Source organism: Phocoena phocoena, chromosome 11, assembly GCF_963924675.1.
Source record: "Phocoena phocoena chromosome 11, mPhoPho1.1, whole genome shotgun sequence".
In the NCBI taxonomy this organism is placed as follows: Eukaryota; Metazoa; Chordata; class Mammalia; order Artiodactyla; family Phocoenidae; genus Phocoena; species Phocoena phocoena.
The window spans coordinates 42,062,746-42,080,418 of NC_089229.1; the positions used below are offsets into that span (position 1 = coordinate 42,062,746).

Genomic DNA, 17,673 nt, shown 5'->3' on the forward strand with positions numbered 1-17,673 from the left:
ACAGAGTTGTCAAGTCCACTCAATGGGAAAAAAAAAGCTTCTTTAACAAATGGTGCTGGATTTCCACATGTAAAAGAATGAAGTTGGATCCCCTACCTCAAACCATATACAAAAATTAACTTCAAGTAGACCCACAACCTGAAATAAGAGATAAAACCATAAAACTCTTAAAAGAAAACAGGGATAAATCTTCATGACCCTTTATTTAGCACCGTATTCTTAGATATGACTCTAAAGGCATGTGGAACAACAAGAAGAAATAGATAAATTGAACTTCATCAAAATTAAACACTTTTGTCTATCAAAGGACATTATCAAAGTGAAAGACAACATGAGAGAATATTTGCAATCATTTATCTGGTAAGGGTTTAATATCCAGAATATATACGGAACTCCTTACTTAACAACCAAAGACAAACATTCCAAGTAAAAAATGAACAAAGGGCTTGAATAGACATTTCTTCAAAGAAGATACACACATGTCCAACAAACACATGAAAAGATGCTCAACATCGTTAGTCATAAGGGAAATGCAAATCAAAACCACAAGGAGGTCAGGTACTACTTCACACCTACTAGAATGATAATAATTTTAAAAATAGACAATAAGTGCTGGTGAGGATGTAGAGAAATTGAAACCCTTGTATATTGCTGGTGGGAATATAAAATGGTGCAGCTGCTGTGGAGAATGATTTGGTGGTTCCTCAAAAAGCTAAACACAGAATTGCCATATGATCCAGCAATTCCACTACAGAAGAATTGAAAACAGAGTCAGACGTATACTTGTACACCAGTGATCATTGCAGCATTATTCTCAGTAGCCAAAATATAGAAACAATTCAAGTGTCCATCAACAGATGGATAAACAAAATGTGGTATATATTTACAGTGGACTATTATTCAGCCATAAAAAGGAATGAAGTTCTGCTACATGCTACAACGTGGATTAACTTTGAAAATATTATGCTAAGTGAAATAAGTGGAACACAAAAGGATAAATACTGTTTGATTCTACTTATATAAAATATCTAGAATAAGCAAATTCATAGAAAGATTAGAGGTTACTAGGGACTGAGGGGAGAAGAGAATAAGGAGTTATTGCTTAATTGTTACAGAGTCTGTCTTTGGGATAATGGATATGTTTTGGAAGTAATGGTGATGGTTGCAAAATATTATGAATGTACTTAATACAACTGAATTGTACACTTAAAATGGCAAAATTTATCTTGTGTGTGTATATATATGTATGTGTTTATACATATACACACGTTATCACAATTTAGAAACTTTTAAAATTTTTTAAATTTTGTTTCTTCCTTTAACAACACTATCATGATAGAGACACACAGGGTATCCAAATTTCCTCCTGATCACATTAAATCTTTGTATACTGACAGTTAGATTACTGACTCCCTTTCTCATTTTAACTAACTTCTCACCAGGCTTTATCAATCTCCAGTTTGAACCTATTCTAAGAATGTGGATTTGGATTCTAAATGTTATAAAATCTTAAGTTTCCATGACTTGAAGTAGCAGGGCACAGTGTAGGCTGAATCTAGAACCTGCCTTTTTATTTACTTTCTGTAATAAAATTATACAAATTTTAATTTTAAACCCATGAGTAAGATTTTGCAAAATTATTTTGAGGAATAGTTAACTGGGGATAATTCCTATTTAGAACAATAAACAGGTAAGAACAGAGTTAAAGACTTATGACCACTGGTTCCCTGTTTTTCTAAGCATGTAAATTACCTTGCCGTTCTGTTTCTAGTTTGTTCTCTTGCATTTGGTTTTTTTTTCCTAAGGAAAATTTAATCCTAATTGATGGTTAAATATACTTTTGAATTTTGTACATTTACTCAGATGTTTTCAGTAAGTTTAAATTATGCTCTGAAAAGATAATAATATCATTTCCACTTATTATAAGATGCTTTCTACATTATCCAGATATTATTAAAAGTAAGCAATCTAAATAATTTTATTGGAAACCCAACATCATTCACTGAGAATGTTTCTTATGTTGGGAACAAGATAAGTATGATCTTAAAAGAGCACTATTTTTAACATTCAACTAGATGTACTACTGGTGCAGTTAGAAAAGCGAGGTATCCATATTCTTATTTGTGTGTGCATAAATATGTCTCTTGAAGGATATACAAACTAATAGCGTTGACTATCTTTTTAGTGGGGGAGAAACTGGGTGGAAAAGAGGAGTGGGAAGGAAACTCTTCATTGTATATTTTCTTATACTCTTTGATGTTTGTGCCAAATTAATGTTTCTTATTAAAATTAAACAATTTGTATAAGTGTATCACATTTGTTAAGTCTTAATTAGACTATTTCATCTTTGTTTTTATTTCCAAGTACTGTGCCCATGAACAGGTTTGACGGTTGTACAACATTGTCTTTAATTATAAAATTCAGTGCAAATTCACATAATAGCATGATTTTTTTTTTTCAGGTTAGTGTCCCAAAAATGAAACATAAGCCAACCAGGCAACAGAAGAAAGTGGCAAAAGGCTATTCCTCCCCAGAACCTGATATCCAGGATTCATCTGGAAGTGAAGGTAAAAATATTTATTGTAGACTATTGACTATGAGTGTCTAAATTTTTAAAAGTATATTACTATACTATGTTTGATATAAGAAAATGGTTTTTCATATTAACTCAAGGAGATTTGTAAGTTTTGGTGGGGGCAGGGATGATGTACAAGAAAAGCTATTTTAGATTATAAATTTCAAAACCAGGCCACAAGGTAAAGGCATGGGAAATGAAAAAAGGGGAAACATGCAAATCAAGAACCACACTGCAGTGCTAGCTCTTATGCCTTGTTAGCTTCTGAAAAATTGTTGCTGGTTTCCTAGATTCAACGCAGGCACCATTTCTTGAGTTTTGGTCTCAGTTCCATGCTTCAGAAAAGTTTTTTATTTTCATAATAAATTATTGTGTTTAGAAGTCACAGAAGTAAAAATATAACTATATTAAATTATGAACTAAATTTACTAGTGTGCCATTCTTGTTTAAGTCAGATAATATATAAACTGTCTTGAACTACACTGAGATATAATCAAGGATTAAGGTAATGTCTGAGACATTATGAGAAAATAAAGTTTTCTTAAAACCATAGTCTCTACTAAGTTCACACTAAGCTGGGGAACTCAGTTTTACAGAGATAATACTAGAGGTGAATAAATGGTAAATGCTAAGAAACTAGTAGATGACAAATAGTAAAGAGTCTAAAGGAAAGGGGGCTGAATTCAGCTTGAGGGAAGGTCCTTAGAGGAAAGGAACCCTGATGAATTTTGAGGATTTTTAATGGTTTATAGCAATCTAGGCTTGAGGGATGCTGGTGAGTGGACACAATACTGGAATAAAAGAGGAATAAAATGAATAAAGTTCTAAAAGTAGAAGTCACATGGTACTGTTGTGCTCAAAAGGAGTATTAGTTATACTGTTGTTCCCATTTCACAGAAGAGGAAAGTGAGACATGGGTTAACCTGCCCAAGGTCATATGCCCCATAAGACAGTGTGTGTGTGTATATATATATGTATATGTTATATATGCAGATATTTTGGCTCCTTAATTCATTCTCTTATCCACTCCACTATATTACCTATAATGTATCAGCTGACATTTACTGAGTATTTAATGTGGGCCAAACTGGAAGTTAAACATACCTTCCTACAACCATGTGAAGTTTGAGTATTATTATTATCCCAAGTTTACAAATGAGAAAGCTGAGATCTGGAGAGAGGTTAAGCTCTGAACAAAAATGGAAAGGAAGGAATGGATATGAGAAGGGATTTTAAAAAATACCATACACTTTGTTAGTTGACAATAAAAATTTGTAGAAGAGATATTTAAACCAATTGAAAAGGTTTAAAGTTTGGGTGACTAAAGGAATAAAGATAACATTAACAATTAATAAAAAAATTGAAAAGGGAGCTTAAAAAGCTGACTTCTTCAGATGTAGGCAAATAGGCAAGAGGCAGAAGAGAGTAATACCTCCTCCAAGTTAATATATGTTTTTTGGGTTTTGGTTTTTTTGCGGTACGCGGGCCTCTCACTGTTGTGGCCTCTCCCGTTGCGAAGCACAGGCTCTGGACACGCAGGCTCAGCGGCCATGGCTCACGGGCCCAGCCGCTCCGCAGCATGTGGGATCCAGTGGCCATGGCTCACGGGCCCAGCCGCTCTGCAGCATGTGGGATCCTCCCAGACCGGGGCACGAACCCGCGTCCCCTGCATCGGCAGGCGGACTCTGCACCACCAGGGAAGCCCAATATATGTATTTTTAAAGAAATATTTTTGTCTATTTTAATTGGTTAAAAATGAAAGCTGATTCAATACAAAATTTAACTAATTCGTGGTTACTTTAAATATATCTATAGTGTTCTAGTTTTGAAATATGATTGAAACTTCAAAAATGCCAAGTATTAGGAGTAGTATGTTAGTCTCTAAGCCATAAAAATAATGCCTAGGAAAATTATTACAGGAGAATCATTAATCTGAAATTTAGATTGTTTATAATTAAATATGTTCACTGTTTTCACCAAGTTTATTCTAAATGTCTTTTTAGCTCAATCAGTAAAACCAAGTGCAAGAAGAAAAAAAGGGATAGAACTGGGAGACATTCAAACTTCCATTGAATCTATAAAACAAACACAGGAAGAAATTAGAAGGTAATATATACGACAGTGACTATTCATTTGAGTCTAGAGGAGTTAAGAATCCTGTTTTGTAGGAAATCATATGCAAACTTTACATTTTTATAACATTGCTAAGCTAAAATAGAACCTTGGCGTCTGTCACCTGATTACTGAAACTTAGGAAATTCCTTCAGCACTAAAATATTTGGGAGAGATGAGGAGGTTGTTTTGTCTCATCTGTGAGACTGGAATTGGAGTCTCTTCATCTTACTGCTGTAGCATACTAGGAATGTAGCTGGGTTGAATGCGGAAGTGGGGTGGTTCCTGAGAAAGCCAGTGTCCTTTGTACATGGCTGATTTTAATTAGAATGTACCAGTTGTTAAAATATTGAAACAATTCCATAACAGTGGGCAAATAACCACTACCCTGAGACTTTCAAGTGTTCCCTGTGCACTCCCAGACCCATCCCCTCACTCACCTCTGCAAGATCCAGCAACTAACGGTCATAACACCTAGGGAAGTTCCTTGGGAGGGAAGGGGTCCTGATCCTGCTCCACTGGTAAGGCTAGCATGAGTTCAGATCGGTTGTCTCCCATTGCTGTATCAGATGTTAAGTTTTTTTAATATTAGCCAACCTTCTTTTGTGTATTCAGCACTCAGTGCTAGATGTCCTAGAGGATTTTTTTTTTAAGATACTTTTTTCTGTTCTTGGTGATCTATGGCTTACATTTAATTGCTATTTTCATCTACAGCCTCATTTCCTACCATTCCTCTACACTTAATCATGCTCTAGTCCTATGAAACTCCTCACATCTCCAGAATATACCATGCTATCTCATCTTTGGATATTTACCCACACTGAATCCGCTTTTTAGATTGCCCTTCCTCCCACCTTGCCCCTCAAGAAAATCCCTGTTTATCCTTCAGAATATAACTCAAATGTCACCCTTTTTGTAACATTTCTAATCACTCTGCCCCATAGTTATTAATCCTTCCACTTGGCTTGTATGGCTCCCTATACATAGTCTTTTTGAGAGCTTACTGTGCTATAGAGTTGCTAATTGTGTGTGTCTGTTTACCTCACTCCACCCTGCCCCAGTTGGACCATGAGCTTCTTCAGAGCAGGGAGCGTGTCTTCTGCATCTTGGTATCATCAGCCCTTATATAAAGTGCTTGAGTTTCCTAACTTAATTATATTTATAAATTAAAGAGCCTACTTGTTCATATTTGCCTCCTTTCTTTCTCTATACTCATAAAACACTTCAATAGAAGAAGTCAAAAAGAAAAACGTCTTCACTAATCAGCTCTTTTTAGCCAAAAGCGTTTAGAGTGGCATGAGGATAATGTAAGCTCATTTTATGACTAAATTAACATTTTTTTGTTAGCATATGAAATGCCTACAGAGCATTCTTCAAGTTAGGAATGTCACAATATTTGTTGTATTACTTTTTTCCTGGTGAATTAAGGATTTTTCTCCAACTCTGCCTTTGTCTCCTAAAGAAAGATAAAAGAACCTTAGTGGGCCAACTAAGAAGCAAAATTTTTGTTTTAAAACCACTGTGATAACAAAGAAAGTGATATATTTTAAAGTCATCAAACTTTAAAAATTATGTTTAACACACATCATTAAGTAATATATTTGGTACAGTGCAGAGTATAGATTAGGCAAGACCTAATAGTGGTTCCACAAAGCATAATCAGCTCCCTGTTCAGGTGGTAGTAATTGATGGAACTTTATACAATTGAATTTTATGCAATGAATTCTGTGATCATATATCAAATTGTGATTTCTTTGCTAACATTTTTGGTAAATAATTATTAAATTTATTGTTGCTTATTTTTATAGAAATATTATGGCTCTTCGAAATCATTTAATTTCAAGCACACCTGCCACGGATTATTTTCTGCAACAGAAAGACTACTTCATCATTTTTCTCCTGATTTTGCTTCAAGTCATAATAAACTTCATGTTTAAGTAGAAGTTCTTTACCATTGAATCAATGAACTGGAATGATCATATTTGGCCTGGGACCAATGTTGAAGATGCTTTGGTCTTTATTGAAACATCACAATATTTCTAAAACAGAAAACCTTAGAAATATATGTAGAACTGTTGACTTTTCCTACCTTCTATCCTTAACCCTGAAATAAGAGCTATTCTATTTGGTTATTAAAGTGAACTATGTGTTAAGTGCCAGAACATTTCTAGCTTTTGTGAGACTGTGTCTACATGTGAGTATAATAAATCCACATGTATACACAATTGTGTCTTATGTATACCTTACAGTAGTCTTTGTAGTCTATGGTATGTTCGTGTTATGAAATATATAGCATTAATGTCATTCATAACAAAAATGCTATCAATCTTATAAATATATGTGTAGCAATCTATTTTCTTCATAAAACCGGCACAAAACTTCTATCAGTAAGGAATTACAGAATGGGAAATGATGGGATAATAGACATAAATCGTTCAATGCACTGTACTGTGAAAAAAAATCATTTCTAAAGCATTCAGCTCAATTGTCTTCTTAGAAACAGCAAAAAAAAAAAATTGTGGTCAAAATTGATTTGAGAGACAAGGTGGCAAACTGCTTTATCAAAAGTTTACACAAGATTTTTTTTAACCCCTAGAATTTAATATTTATAGATACAGGTATAAATATATGTATGTGTATATCAACAAAAAAAACCCTGGTACTCGGATCTACTGATTATATATTTCCTGTCACACCTGTATAACACCCCATTAAGCACTTGCTGAAAAAAGTGTGGTCAAACTTGATTGCTGTCCTTCTTTCTTTTTTTTTTTTTAAACTCAGTTGGTCCAATAACATAGGCCAAATTTTAGAGATGGAATTATAGGGTGTATGAAATGCTGATAGTCATGATTTTTCTTTATGAAAAATTTATTTTAGTTTTCATTTAGATTCTAGTGTGTTCAGTGAAACAGTTGAATAGAAAATATATATATAACCAATATTTTACTTCAAAAGCCAAAAAGAGAAGGACAATGAGAAAAGACACTTCGTGTGGTGGTATTTATGTGTATGTTAAAATTGGTTTCTTTAAAATGTGCAATAAGTTGAGCATCTAAGAAGAGCATCAAGTTCTCAAGTTTAATTCTCTGTTATCCTTCTCTGTTCTCAGTAACTGCAGTCTGTGGCAAAACCACAATTCCTCAAGATTCCTTTTGTTCAGGCTCAGGCAAACATTTTTCCTAAATATTTTTTTCAGTTTAATGTTTTTCCTTTATGTATCTTAGAATTCTGAAAGTAGATTTTGAAATGAAAATGAAGGTCAGAGAGAATAATTGCTCTGGCTACACTTGCCTTCGACTAAGAAGAGACTGAGACACTAGTAAAAATATAATCAAATGTTTATGCCATGATAAGTATAAAATCAAGGAATGATTGCTAAATTATGAAAATTGAAAATGATTAAAAGGACCTGCTTTTTACCACCTAACCAATATAGCTATCTTAAATATCCTTAGATTTTATGAAGAGCTATTTCCCATGTATTTTTGGCAAAACAGTGTATTCCAAATGTATGTGTGAAAACATTTTTTAAATAGATTATGTGTAAATAACATACCTACACCCAGTATAAGTATAGGTATAATATGACTACACTAGAATAGGTGGGTTTTTGTTTGTATTTCATACTTGTTGATATAATTTTTATACTCACTTTCTGTTACCAATGTTATGCTCTACTGCCTATTCATTGATGTATATTTTGTAAATACTGTACGACTTGATCCTTTTTTATGGTTTAAATTAGTATTAATTTATATAAGTTGATTGGCTGATCACAAAATAATTTCATTATTAAACCCTGAAAACTTACATTTTTTGTTGGCAACTCCCCTTTGGGACTTTAGTCATGTTACTTTCGTTTGGTCTAAACAGTGTTTTATTTGTATGGTTATCTTCTAAGACTGGAGAGGTAGTTATTTACTTTTGTATATTTTCTTGTTAGGGCAAATGTGTTATGGGCTCTTATTACTCAAGGAGTCAAAAACTATTTCATGAGAAAGAGCAGGGTTACTCATGACTGTTTCTTATACACTAAAAGCATATATCTAATCTAATAGTCTTCTTATGTTTTTATTTGTTTGAGTTCCTTTCTGTGAATTGAACACAAAACTCAGGAATAGGTGGCTTAGTTTTAGATCAGTGCTTATACTAGGCTTAGTATGTGAATACTTTAAAACACACAATTAACTTTGTATTTAGCCATATATGTAGTTGACTTTGAATGTTCTCCACCTGAGATTAATCTTCCTTCACAATGGATTCATAAAAATTGTGATTTACAGTTCCCAGTTGTCTGAGAGCCTCATGGTGGTTTTTAGGATTTAAGACCTATGACCGTTTTTTTTTCATTTGATCAAAAATTTTATTTTTTCACTTGAAAATTTAAATGGGTAATAATTACTGATGTGTGCATTTCTGTTTTAGTTGTTAAATATACTATGCCTTCAGTTATCTACCATTTAGTGAGACGTAGCTGGCCCGGGAAAAGATAATAAATACAGCATGTGAAATAAGTTTCAGCAATAGATATTTTACTTATATTTCATGTCAGTACTTTTTTGTATTACTTATACAGTGTAATCTTTGTTACCATTCCATTGAAACAATTGGCCTTGTAAAATAAAACCCTCATTTAGTATTTACGCTTTTGTGCCTTTAAGAAAATACTTTTTGTCATTTTTGTGTTACAGAACTATAATATGATTCAATGTGTTTATAGTCTTAATTATCACAAAAGGGTCATTTCTCTGTCACTTAATTTCCTTTTATATAGCTATAGCATATTTAAACACTAATGCTCTACTTTTATAAGGGTTTTTGTCTATTTACCTATCTCAAATATATCCTTCACTTTCAGACATCATTGAAGTAGACCTGTCAGATTATTCTGTGTATTGTAAACAGTGCCTTTTTGATAGAATTCACACTGTTTTAGGGTGTCAACTCGTGCCATATACACACAAAATTATGTGGAGAAGGCAGTTTTAACTTTCTGAAGAATATCTTAGTCAAATATTTAAGGAAAAAATGTATAAAATTCCATTTTTTCCAGTGTTTAGCATTTCTAGTGAGCAATGAATATATTTAGGTTTTTTTTTTGTTTGTTAGACATACAGTGATAATGAGCCATACATGATGCTGCAGATTATTTTGAATTATGTTAAATGTATAGAAATAAAATATTAAAATTAGCATTTATACCAAATTTTCCAAATTGAACCATAGTGGGGTCGGGGGGGAACCCCACACAAATCACTAAGTTTACATTTCAACCTCTATCTTATTTGACTACATGGAAAAAGATTCTTGGGCTTCCCTGGTGGTGCAGTGGTTAAGAATGCCTGCCAATGCAGGGCACACGGGTTCAAGCCCTGGTCCGGGAAGATCCCCCATGCCACAGAGCAACTAAGCCTGCGCGCCTAGAGCCCGTGCTCTGCAACACAAGAAGCCACCGCAATGAGAAGCCCGTGCACCGCAACGAAGAGTAGCCCCCTGCTCGCTGCAACTAGAGAAAGCCTGCGCACAGCAACAAAGACCCAACGCAGCCAAAAATAAATAAATTTATGAAAAAAAAAAAGATTCCTTAAAATGTATATAACCTGCCACTATTATGTAATTTGCTTTCATTCTGTTTACCTGTAGTATGAATTTAGTATATTTAATTTGCTTTTTGTTACTCTTAACATACTGTTCGTTTCGTTACAGTTTTTAATTGAAGGATGGACTGTTAAAATTGTATAGGACCAGGGTCTCCTTAATATGATTAACATATTTAGAAGAACCACAAGAAACCCATGACAAAATGAATGTGAATATACTTTCTAAAATATTTAGAAAATTTTATCTTTCTGCACTTATTATGTAAAATTATTTTAGTATTACAACATTGAAATTTATTTAAAGAAAAAATGCCATGAAACATTTGAACTGATGAGCCACAGAACTTCAGTTGAAAATTTTCACTTCTTAGCATGCTAACTATTCATTTAAGTTAAATATCCTGTTTAATGGCCATTTATAAATTCAAATACTACCACTGGTCAGTTTTGTAAAATAGAATAAAAGGATGTTATCTGCAGTGTAAGTACAGCACACTGTCAAATTCTTTTCCTTAAGGTGCATAGTAAATGTACATAGTCATAGGCAACTGTTTTGTAATGTATTACATTTCTAATCTGTTATTCCTAACCTATTATAAAAGTTTGCAGAGACAAAAGAATTGAATTTTTCTAATCTGTAAAATGATGCTAACTTCGACAAGTAGGCATTCTAAATAAAAATTTTAAAAAGAGTAAACTGATCAAACGACTGAATATAACATATGGTGACCAGATTATTTAGTCTTAATTTTTTAATTAAAAATAATTTTGTGTGGGGGGGTAGTTGTGAACGATGGTGAAGGGATTTAACAGCTAGAATCATTAATGTATGCTTTACGTGATGCTTCATATTCATTCTTCTTGAATACTCATAATAACCTTCAGATGAGTGGAAGTTACATTTTATAGATGAAGATTCTGAGGCTCAGAGAAGTTAAATGATTCTAAAAGCTACATAGTAAGAGTGACAGGGAACCCAAGTTTGAACCCATGTCTGACTTCAATGTCCATTATCTTTCCACTGTACACTTAAATAGAACTCTGACTTGACTTCTAAATGTGTGTAATAATCCACTGCTCGAATCGAGTAACCCCTTTGTGATGGGTAAGAACGAAAGAACCTTGGGAATTCCCTGGTGTCCAGTGGTTAGGACTTGGTGCTTTCACTGCTGGGGCCCAGGTTCAGTCCCTGGTTGGGGAACTAAGATCCCACAAGCCGCGTGGTGCTGCCTAAAAAAAGAAAAAGAAACTTGCCATTACACAAGCATATACACAAAACCCACATGAAAAAGTTTTTCCCCCCACAAATCACCTATTAGTCCATACTGAGTCAAAATCACATGTTCCAAGAACTCATTCCTCTTTAGTTTTCCTCTTTTCCTCCATCATCCTCCCCTCCCATATTTGCACCCCTCAGGATCCAGTTCCTTCTGGTTAATAGTGAGCTGGTTCTGCCTTACTGGGGGGAAGGGGAGGGCTGACAGGCTTCTTCTGTCCTATGCATAGGAATAAGGGGTAGGGAAAACAGGCCCTCACTGTTCAACCTCAATGAAACATCTACAAGGTAAATAATTTTCTTACTAATGTTGACCACACTCTAATAGGTGTCCTGTATTGTGTTATGATAATCAACTCTTGCACCTTACAAAATATCCCTTTCTTGTGGAGATAGTGGGCCCCTACAGTGGTGACACGTCACAGTAATTTGTTGAGTATGTTGTACTTGTTGAGTGCTTAGTACCTACGAGGCACCATGCAAAAACAAACCAAAAAACCGCCTTGTAAACATTCTCACCCTCCTTAAAACCTTGATTTTTTTTTTTAACTTATCTATTATCACCATTTTTTTTAAGATGAGAAAAGCGGAGACAAAAGAATGTCACAGATAAGTACATGGCACAGCAAACCCAGGTCTAAATATTAAGCCTATGCTCTTAACCATTTCATCCTTAAGAGAGAGGGTATGTGTGTGTCAGTATACGAAACAGTATGTTGTTTCTGCTTAACAGTATGTATTTTTCTGCCGTCGGATTGTGTCCAGTAATCTTGGGTCACTGTGTTTTTAAAGCATCCTATTGATTACCAATGTGGCTAAGTGTTCACATCTATCACCTCTGCTAAAGAAAAATTAAACTGTGGTGAGTTTCATAGTGATACCTAAGCCCAGGAAATGTGGCAAAGCCCCCAGCAGAAAGCACAAAGCCTGCAGCTCGTGACTGTAGCCAGGGCCTCCTCATCTGTCCTGCAACCCGAAAGAGAACCGCTGATGCAGAGTGTTCACAGGATATGCACGAGTCCAAGGCAGAGGTTTTTGTTAGAAAACAGCAAACTTTTGAGGGAGGTCAGGAACGAACCGAGCTCTAGCCGCGGTGCCCAGTCCCTCCGCTCTCGTGCCGAGTTCCTGGGAGACGGAGGGATCTGGTGGCAGCTGAAGCCTCCAAGAAAGAGGAATGAATTCACCTAGGAGGGGGAGAAGGGTTTGCAGTTTCCTGTCCGGGGACAGCTCCCGAGAAGCCCCGACCTCTTTCCCATCTTCGCGGGCTTTTGAACCGCTAGCTCCTACTGGCAGAACAGCGGGGCTCTCCCACTGAGCGGGCGGGAACGTAGACCCTCGCCCAACCAAGAAACCGAGCAGCACCGGCTTCCGGCCTCCTCCCCGCCTCTTCCGCTTCCGCCTGCGCCCCGCTCCTGGTCGTGCTGGGCATCTACAGGCGGCGACCCGAAGCTGTTGGAAGCTGAAGGGCTATGGCCGCTGCGGGATCTGTGAGGGCCGCGTTGCAGGTGGCGGAAGTGCTAGAAACCGTCGTGAGCTGCTGCTTGGGGCCCGAAGGGCGGCAAGTTCTGTGTACCAAGCCCACTGGCGAGGTGCTGCTCAGCCGGGATGGCGGCCGCCTCCTGAAGGCGCTACACTTAGAGCATCCCATAGCCAGGTACTTGCGTGTCACGCTCCAGACCGTTAGAGCATCCTATAACCAGGTACTCAGGTGCCGCACTCCAACCTTCAGTCCATCTCCCTGAACTTCTTGTCCCTGAGGTTATGCTCCTGGAAGAACTGACCTTGGACGAGACCAGTGTACGCTCAGAGTTAGAGCGCTGCCCGCTGCCCGAGGGAACATTCCCAGACATCGAATCATTAACAACTGCCGAGAGCTTGTCTCCTTTCCTTCCGGCTCGACCCAACCCCTAGAATCTTGAAGTAGAACAAAGTAACTTAAAAAAGGAAAAAACTAAAACTAAGGATATCACAGAGACAGGATTCTCGTTTTATGCCTGTAGCTGTAAAAGCATGGTTTCAACTTGATTTAGGCAGCCCTCTGAGAATCTGAGTTGCTTTATTTCTTTCTTGTACAGGATGATGGTGGCATGTGTTTCCAGTCATCTAAGAAAAACAGGAGATGGTGCTAAAACATTTATTATCTTTCTTTGCCATTTACTCAGAGAACTTCATGCAATCACAGACAAGGAAAAGGATTCTTTCTTTTCTGAAAATATTCAAACCCATGGAAGGCACTGGAAAAAGTGTTGTCAGTGGAAGTTTATTTCCCAAGCTCTTCTAACATTTCAGACACAAATATTAGACTACGTTATGGACCATTACTTAGGTAGACACTTTTTGTCCATCTTTTCTTCATCCAGCAAAGAGAGACCATTGTGTAGGAGCTCTTTAGAGATGCTCTTAGGAGCATACTTTTGTGGAAGAGTGGGAAGAAATAATCACAACTTTGTATCACAGTTGATGTGTGAATACTTTTTCAAGTGTACAGCTTGTGAAAGTGGGTTTGAAGAAGTACTTGAGTTAGTGGATGACTGTTTTGTTGAGTTGAAAGTTGGTGTCACTGGCCTTCCTGTTTCCGATTCCAGGATCATAGCTGGGCTTGTGCTTCCCAGAGACTTTTCTGTGTACTGTCCAGCAGACGGTGACATAAGAATAGTGATAGTCATAGAAACCATTCAGCCTCTTTTTTCAACGTTTGGATCAGAGTTTATTCTAAATTCAGAAGCACAGTTTCAGACATCTCAATTTTGGATTACAGAAAGGACAAAAGCAATAATGAAATATTTACAGAAGCAGAATGTAAAATTGCTCCTATCTACTGTGAAACAACCAGACTTAGTAATTTATTGTGCAGGACTGAATGGCATATCTGTGGTGGAGTGTTTATCATCTGAAGAACTTTCTCTTATCCAGAGAGTCACTGGTCTCGCTCCCTTTGTAGTACCACAGGCTTCTTCTCAGTATGAACTCTCTAACACTGCTATGGTGAAATTTTGTAAGCCCTTTATTCTTAGATCCAAAAGGTATGTTCATCTTGGCTTGATTAGCACATGTTCGTTTACACCACACTGTATAGTTCTTTGTGGTCCAGTGCAGGGTCTTGTTGAACAACACGAGGTTGCTTTACATGGGGCATTTAAAATGCTTCGGCAATTATTTAAAGACCTTGATCTAAATTATGTGACACAAGCCAGTGACCAAAATTGTACTTCAAGTCCTCTTATTTATAAGAATAGTAGAGAAAGTAATGACTTACCAGAAATTGTTAATGGCTCAATACAAAGGCCGTATCAGGACACAGTTGTAAAGAACAAAGATGAACTGGCAAAAACTCAAACATATTTAGAAGCATATTCAAATTTGGTAGTTCCAAGTGTAGAATTAGAAACAAATATATTGTGTTCAACACCAACAGTGACACTAACAGATACATACCAGACAGATGCAACACTGAGATGTTTCTCTCCAGACAAAGCCGGGATAATGGATGACCATGAACCATTTATTGAGAGTAATTCTGCTAACTCAACAACAGAATATACTAGAAGAGAAATTTCTTATGAAAATTTACAAGTCACAAAAAATGCTAGAAAGGGGAGCATGTTACCAGTGAGACATAAGTCACTAGAGATGTGTACTTCCCAGAGTTACTGTTTCTCATCTGTACCAGCTGGTTGTGTTTTGCCAGTGGGTGGTAATTTTGAGATCTTGTTGCATTACTATCTTCTCAGCTATGCCAAAAAGTGCCAGCGATCAGAAGAAATCATGGTTAGTATGATAATTGCTAATGCACTTTTAGGCGTTCCCAAAATCTTGTATAAGTCTAAGAAAGGAAATTACAGCTTTCCACAAATATATATAAGAGCTCTCCATTCACTGCAAACCAATCAACCCATGATAAGCAACCAGACAGGTTTGGAATCAGTTGCTGGTAAATACCAGTTACTAACTTCAGTTCTTCAGTGTTTGAGAAACATTTTAACCATTGACTCGGTAATCAATATTAAGAGACAACCTCAGGAAATTTATGATCAAGATTCGGAAGAGGAACTATAATATTGGAAGCTTTTTATTAACCAAAGTTTTAATCCAACTCAAGCCATAAAGCAAGGCAGGCATGTGACCACTGATTTTCAAGTTAATTCAGTCTAGTTAGGAAAACAGCATAACTAAAAAGTCTTTAGAAGTACACAAGGCCAGCACACATTCAGACACAAATATCAGAGACTACATTATGGCACAGTTCTGAGGAGGAATCCTTCTGGATGGGTGAAGCCAAGATCTGAGTAAGTGTATCTTTTTTCCCCCTCAGTATCCCTGTGTCTCTGCTGTGTGTTAGTCTTTGCATTTGGGGGAAGGTATTTCCTTAATAGCTCCTTTTTACTTTTCTGTATCTTTTTTCACTCTTCATCCCTTCTCCCTTGCCCTTCTGTATCTAGTTAATAGAGTGATTTAATCTCAGATATAGATGTGGTCTTCAAATGCCATCCTACTTTAATTGTTTATAATATAAAACATTATTTGCTTTATTTAAAATGATTTATTTTCCCTACTCATAATTTCTATAGCAGTGAGCAAAAGGCTCGTTTTCTTTTTCTCAGAGTGTGAGTAAAATTAGTTTTTACTTTTTTGTGGCCCCTTGTTTAGAGCCTGGATAGATTTTTTCCCCATTCATAGACCAATGAGTATGTCACCATAAATGTGGCTTTGTGCATTGTAAACTTATTTTCATTTCTTTAGTTGAAAGTTAATTCCAGAAAGGATATGAAATTCATACTGTCATTTTCTCATATCCTCTAAGAGCTTGCAAAACTAATTCATGTATTTGCTGAGTTTTCTTAAATTTGGTGCATAGCCAGAGTTCAGTAGTAATGCAAGAGGGAGGGGATATGGGGATATACATATGCATATAGCTGATTCACTTTGTTATACAGCAGAAACTAACACACACTGTAAAGCAGTTATATTCCAATAAAGATGTTAAAAAATAATAATAATAATTTGAGAATTACAGTTGGCTCTCCAGTCCTTGGGTTCTCCATCTGTGGATTCAACCAACTGTGGATTGAATATATTCAGGAAAAAAAATTCCAGAAAGTTCCAAAAAGCAAAACTTTAATTTGCCAGGTGCACTGGCAACTATTTATATAGCACTTACATTGTATTAGGTGTTATAAGTAATCTAGAGGTGATTTAAAGTACACAAGACAATGTGCACAGGTTACATGCAAACACTGTGCCATTTTATATAAGGGACTTGAGTACCCACAGATTTTGGTATCCTCGGGAGGGGGGGAATGTTCTGGAACCAACCCCCCTTGGATCCCGAGGGACGACTGTATTTATTTCTAATATGAATTTTTTAATGTTTATATTTTATCTTAAAGGTTTATAAATGCAAATAATACTGTGCACCTAGCTGTGAATAAGGACAGTGTCTTCTACTTTTAGTAGTTCTCTGTAACACCCCAGGCAGTACTGTGTTCATACCAAGTACTCGGGAGTGCTTGTTGAATAAAACTGTTATCTTTAATCTGATCTGATTATGTGTTTCCAGTTTACTAGTTCAGCAGATTCTTATTGAGTGCCTACTATGTGCCAGATGCTGAATATACCATGGTAAACAAATAGATATGGTTCCTACCTTCATGCACCTTTCCTCAAAGGTTAATGGGTAGTAGATGGTGACAACACTTGGATCAAGATTAAATTTAGGAAAACTGATTAAAATTTCATTACAGTTAAACTTGAAAAAGAGATGACTAATAATGTATTTAAGAACTGGAATATTCCATCATGCAGATCTCATGATCTTTTATATTAAATATAATTTCATTTTTGTAAGGTTTATGCCATATGAGATAACATTATTTCACTTCTGTGACTATGGAGAGAATGTATTAGCTCTGTTTCTTATACAGATTTCATAGATATATAAACGTACTGTAAAATTGTTGTATAATTTTTTCCATTCACTTTTTTAAATTGCCTGTCAGGCCACTTGATAGCTTTGCTTTATTTTGTTGTTGTTGTTTTAAATACTTCATCATTGAAGGCATTCAGAGACTTTTCCATGTATGCCCGTGCCTTGCATATGGTAGACATTT

The 17,673-nt window shown here is 36.0% G+C and overlaps 2 protein-coding genes across 4 annotated transcripts in view; both read left to right on the forward strand.

The window, feature by feature from the left end:
* OSBPL8 (oxysterol binding protein like 8) overlaps nt 1-6,628 on the forward strand; it is a 103,060-nt gene extending 96,432 nt beyond the window's left edge. For all 3 annotated transcript variants that reach the window (XM_065886883.1, XM_065886884.1, XM_065886882.1), the window contains 3 exons: nt 2,462-2,567; nt 4,579-4,681; nt 6,496-6,628. In XM_065886883.1, the coding sequence (XP_065742955.1) occupies nt 2,462-2,567; nt 4,579-4,681; nt 6,496-6,628 (342 nt within the window). The remainder of the gene's footprint in view (nt 1-2,461; nt 2,568-4,578; nt 4,682-6,495) is intronic.
* Nucleotides 6,629-13,035: 6,407 nt separating this feature from the next.
* On the forward strand, nt 13,036-15,622 carry BBS10 (Bardet-Biedl syndrome 10). The gene is made up of 2 exons (XM_065888266.1): nt 13,036-13,220; nt 13,642-15,622. Exons 1-2 carry the CDS (start codon nt 13,036-13,038, stop codon nt 15,620-15,622), a joined length of 2,166 nt encoding a protein of 721 aa, XP_065744338.1.
* Nucleotides 15,623-17,673: the final 2,051 nt, after the last annotated feature.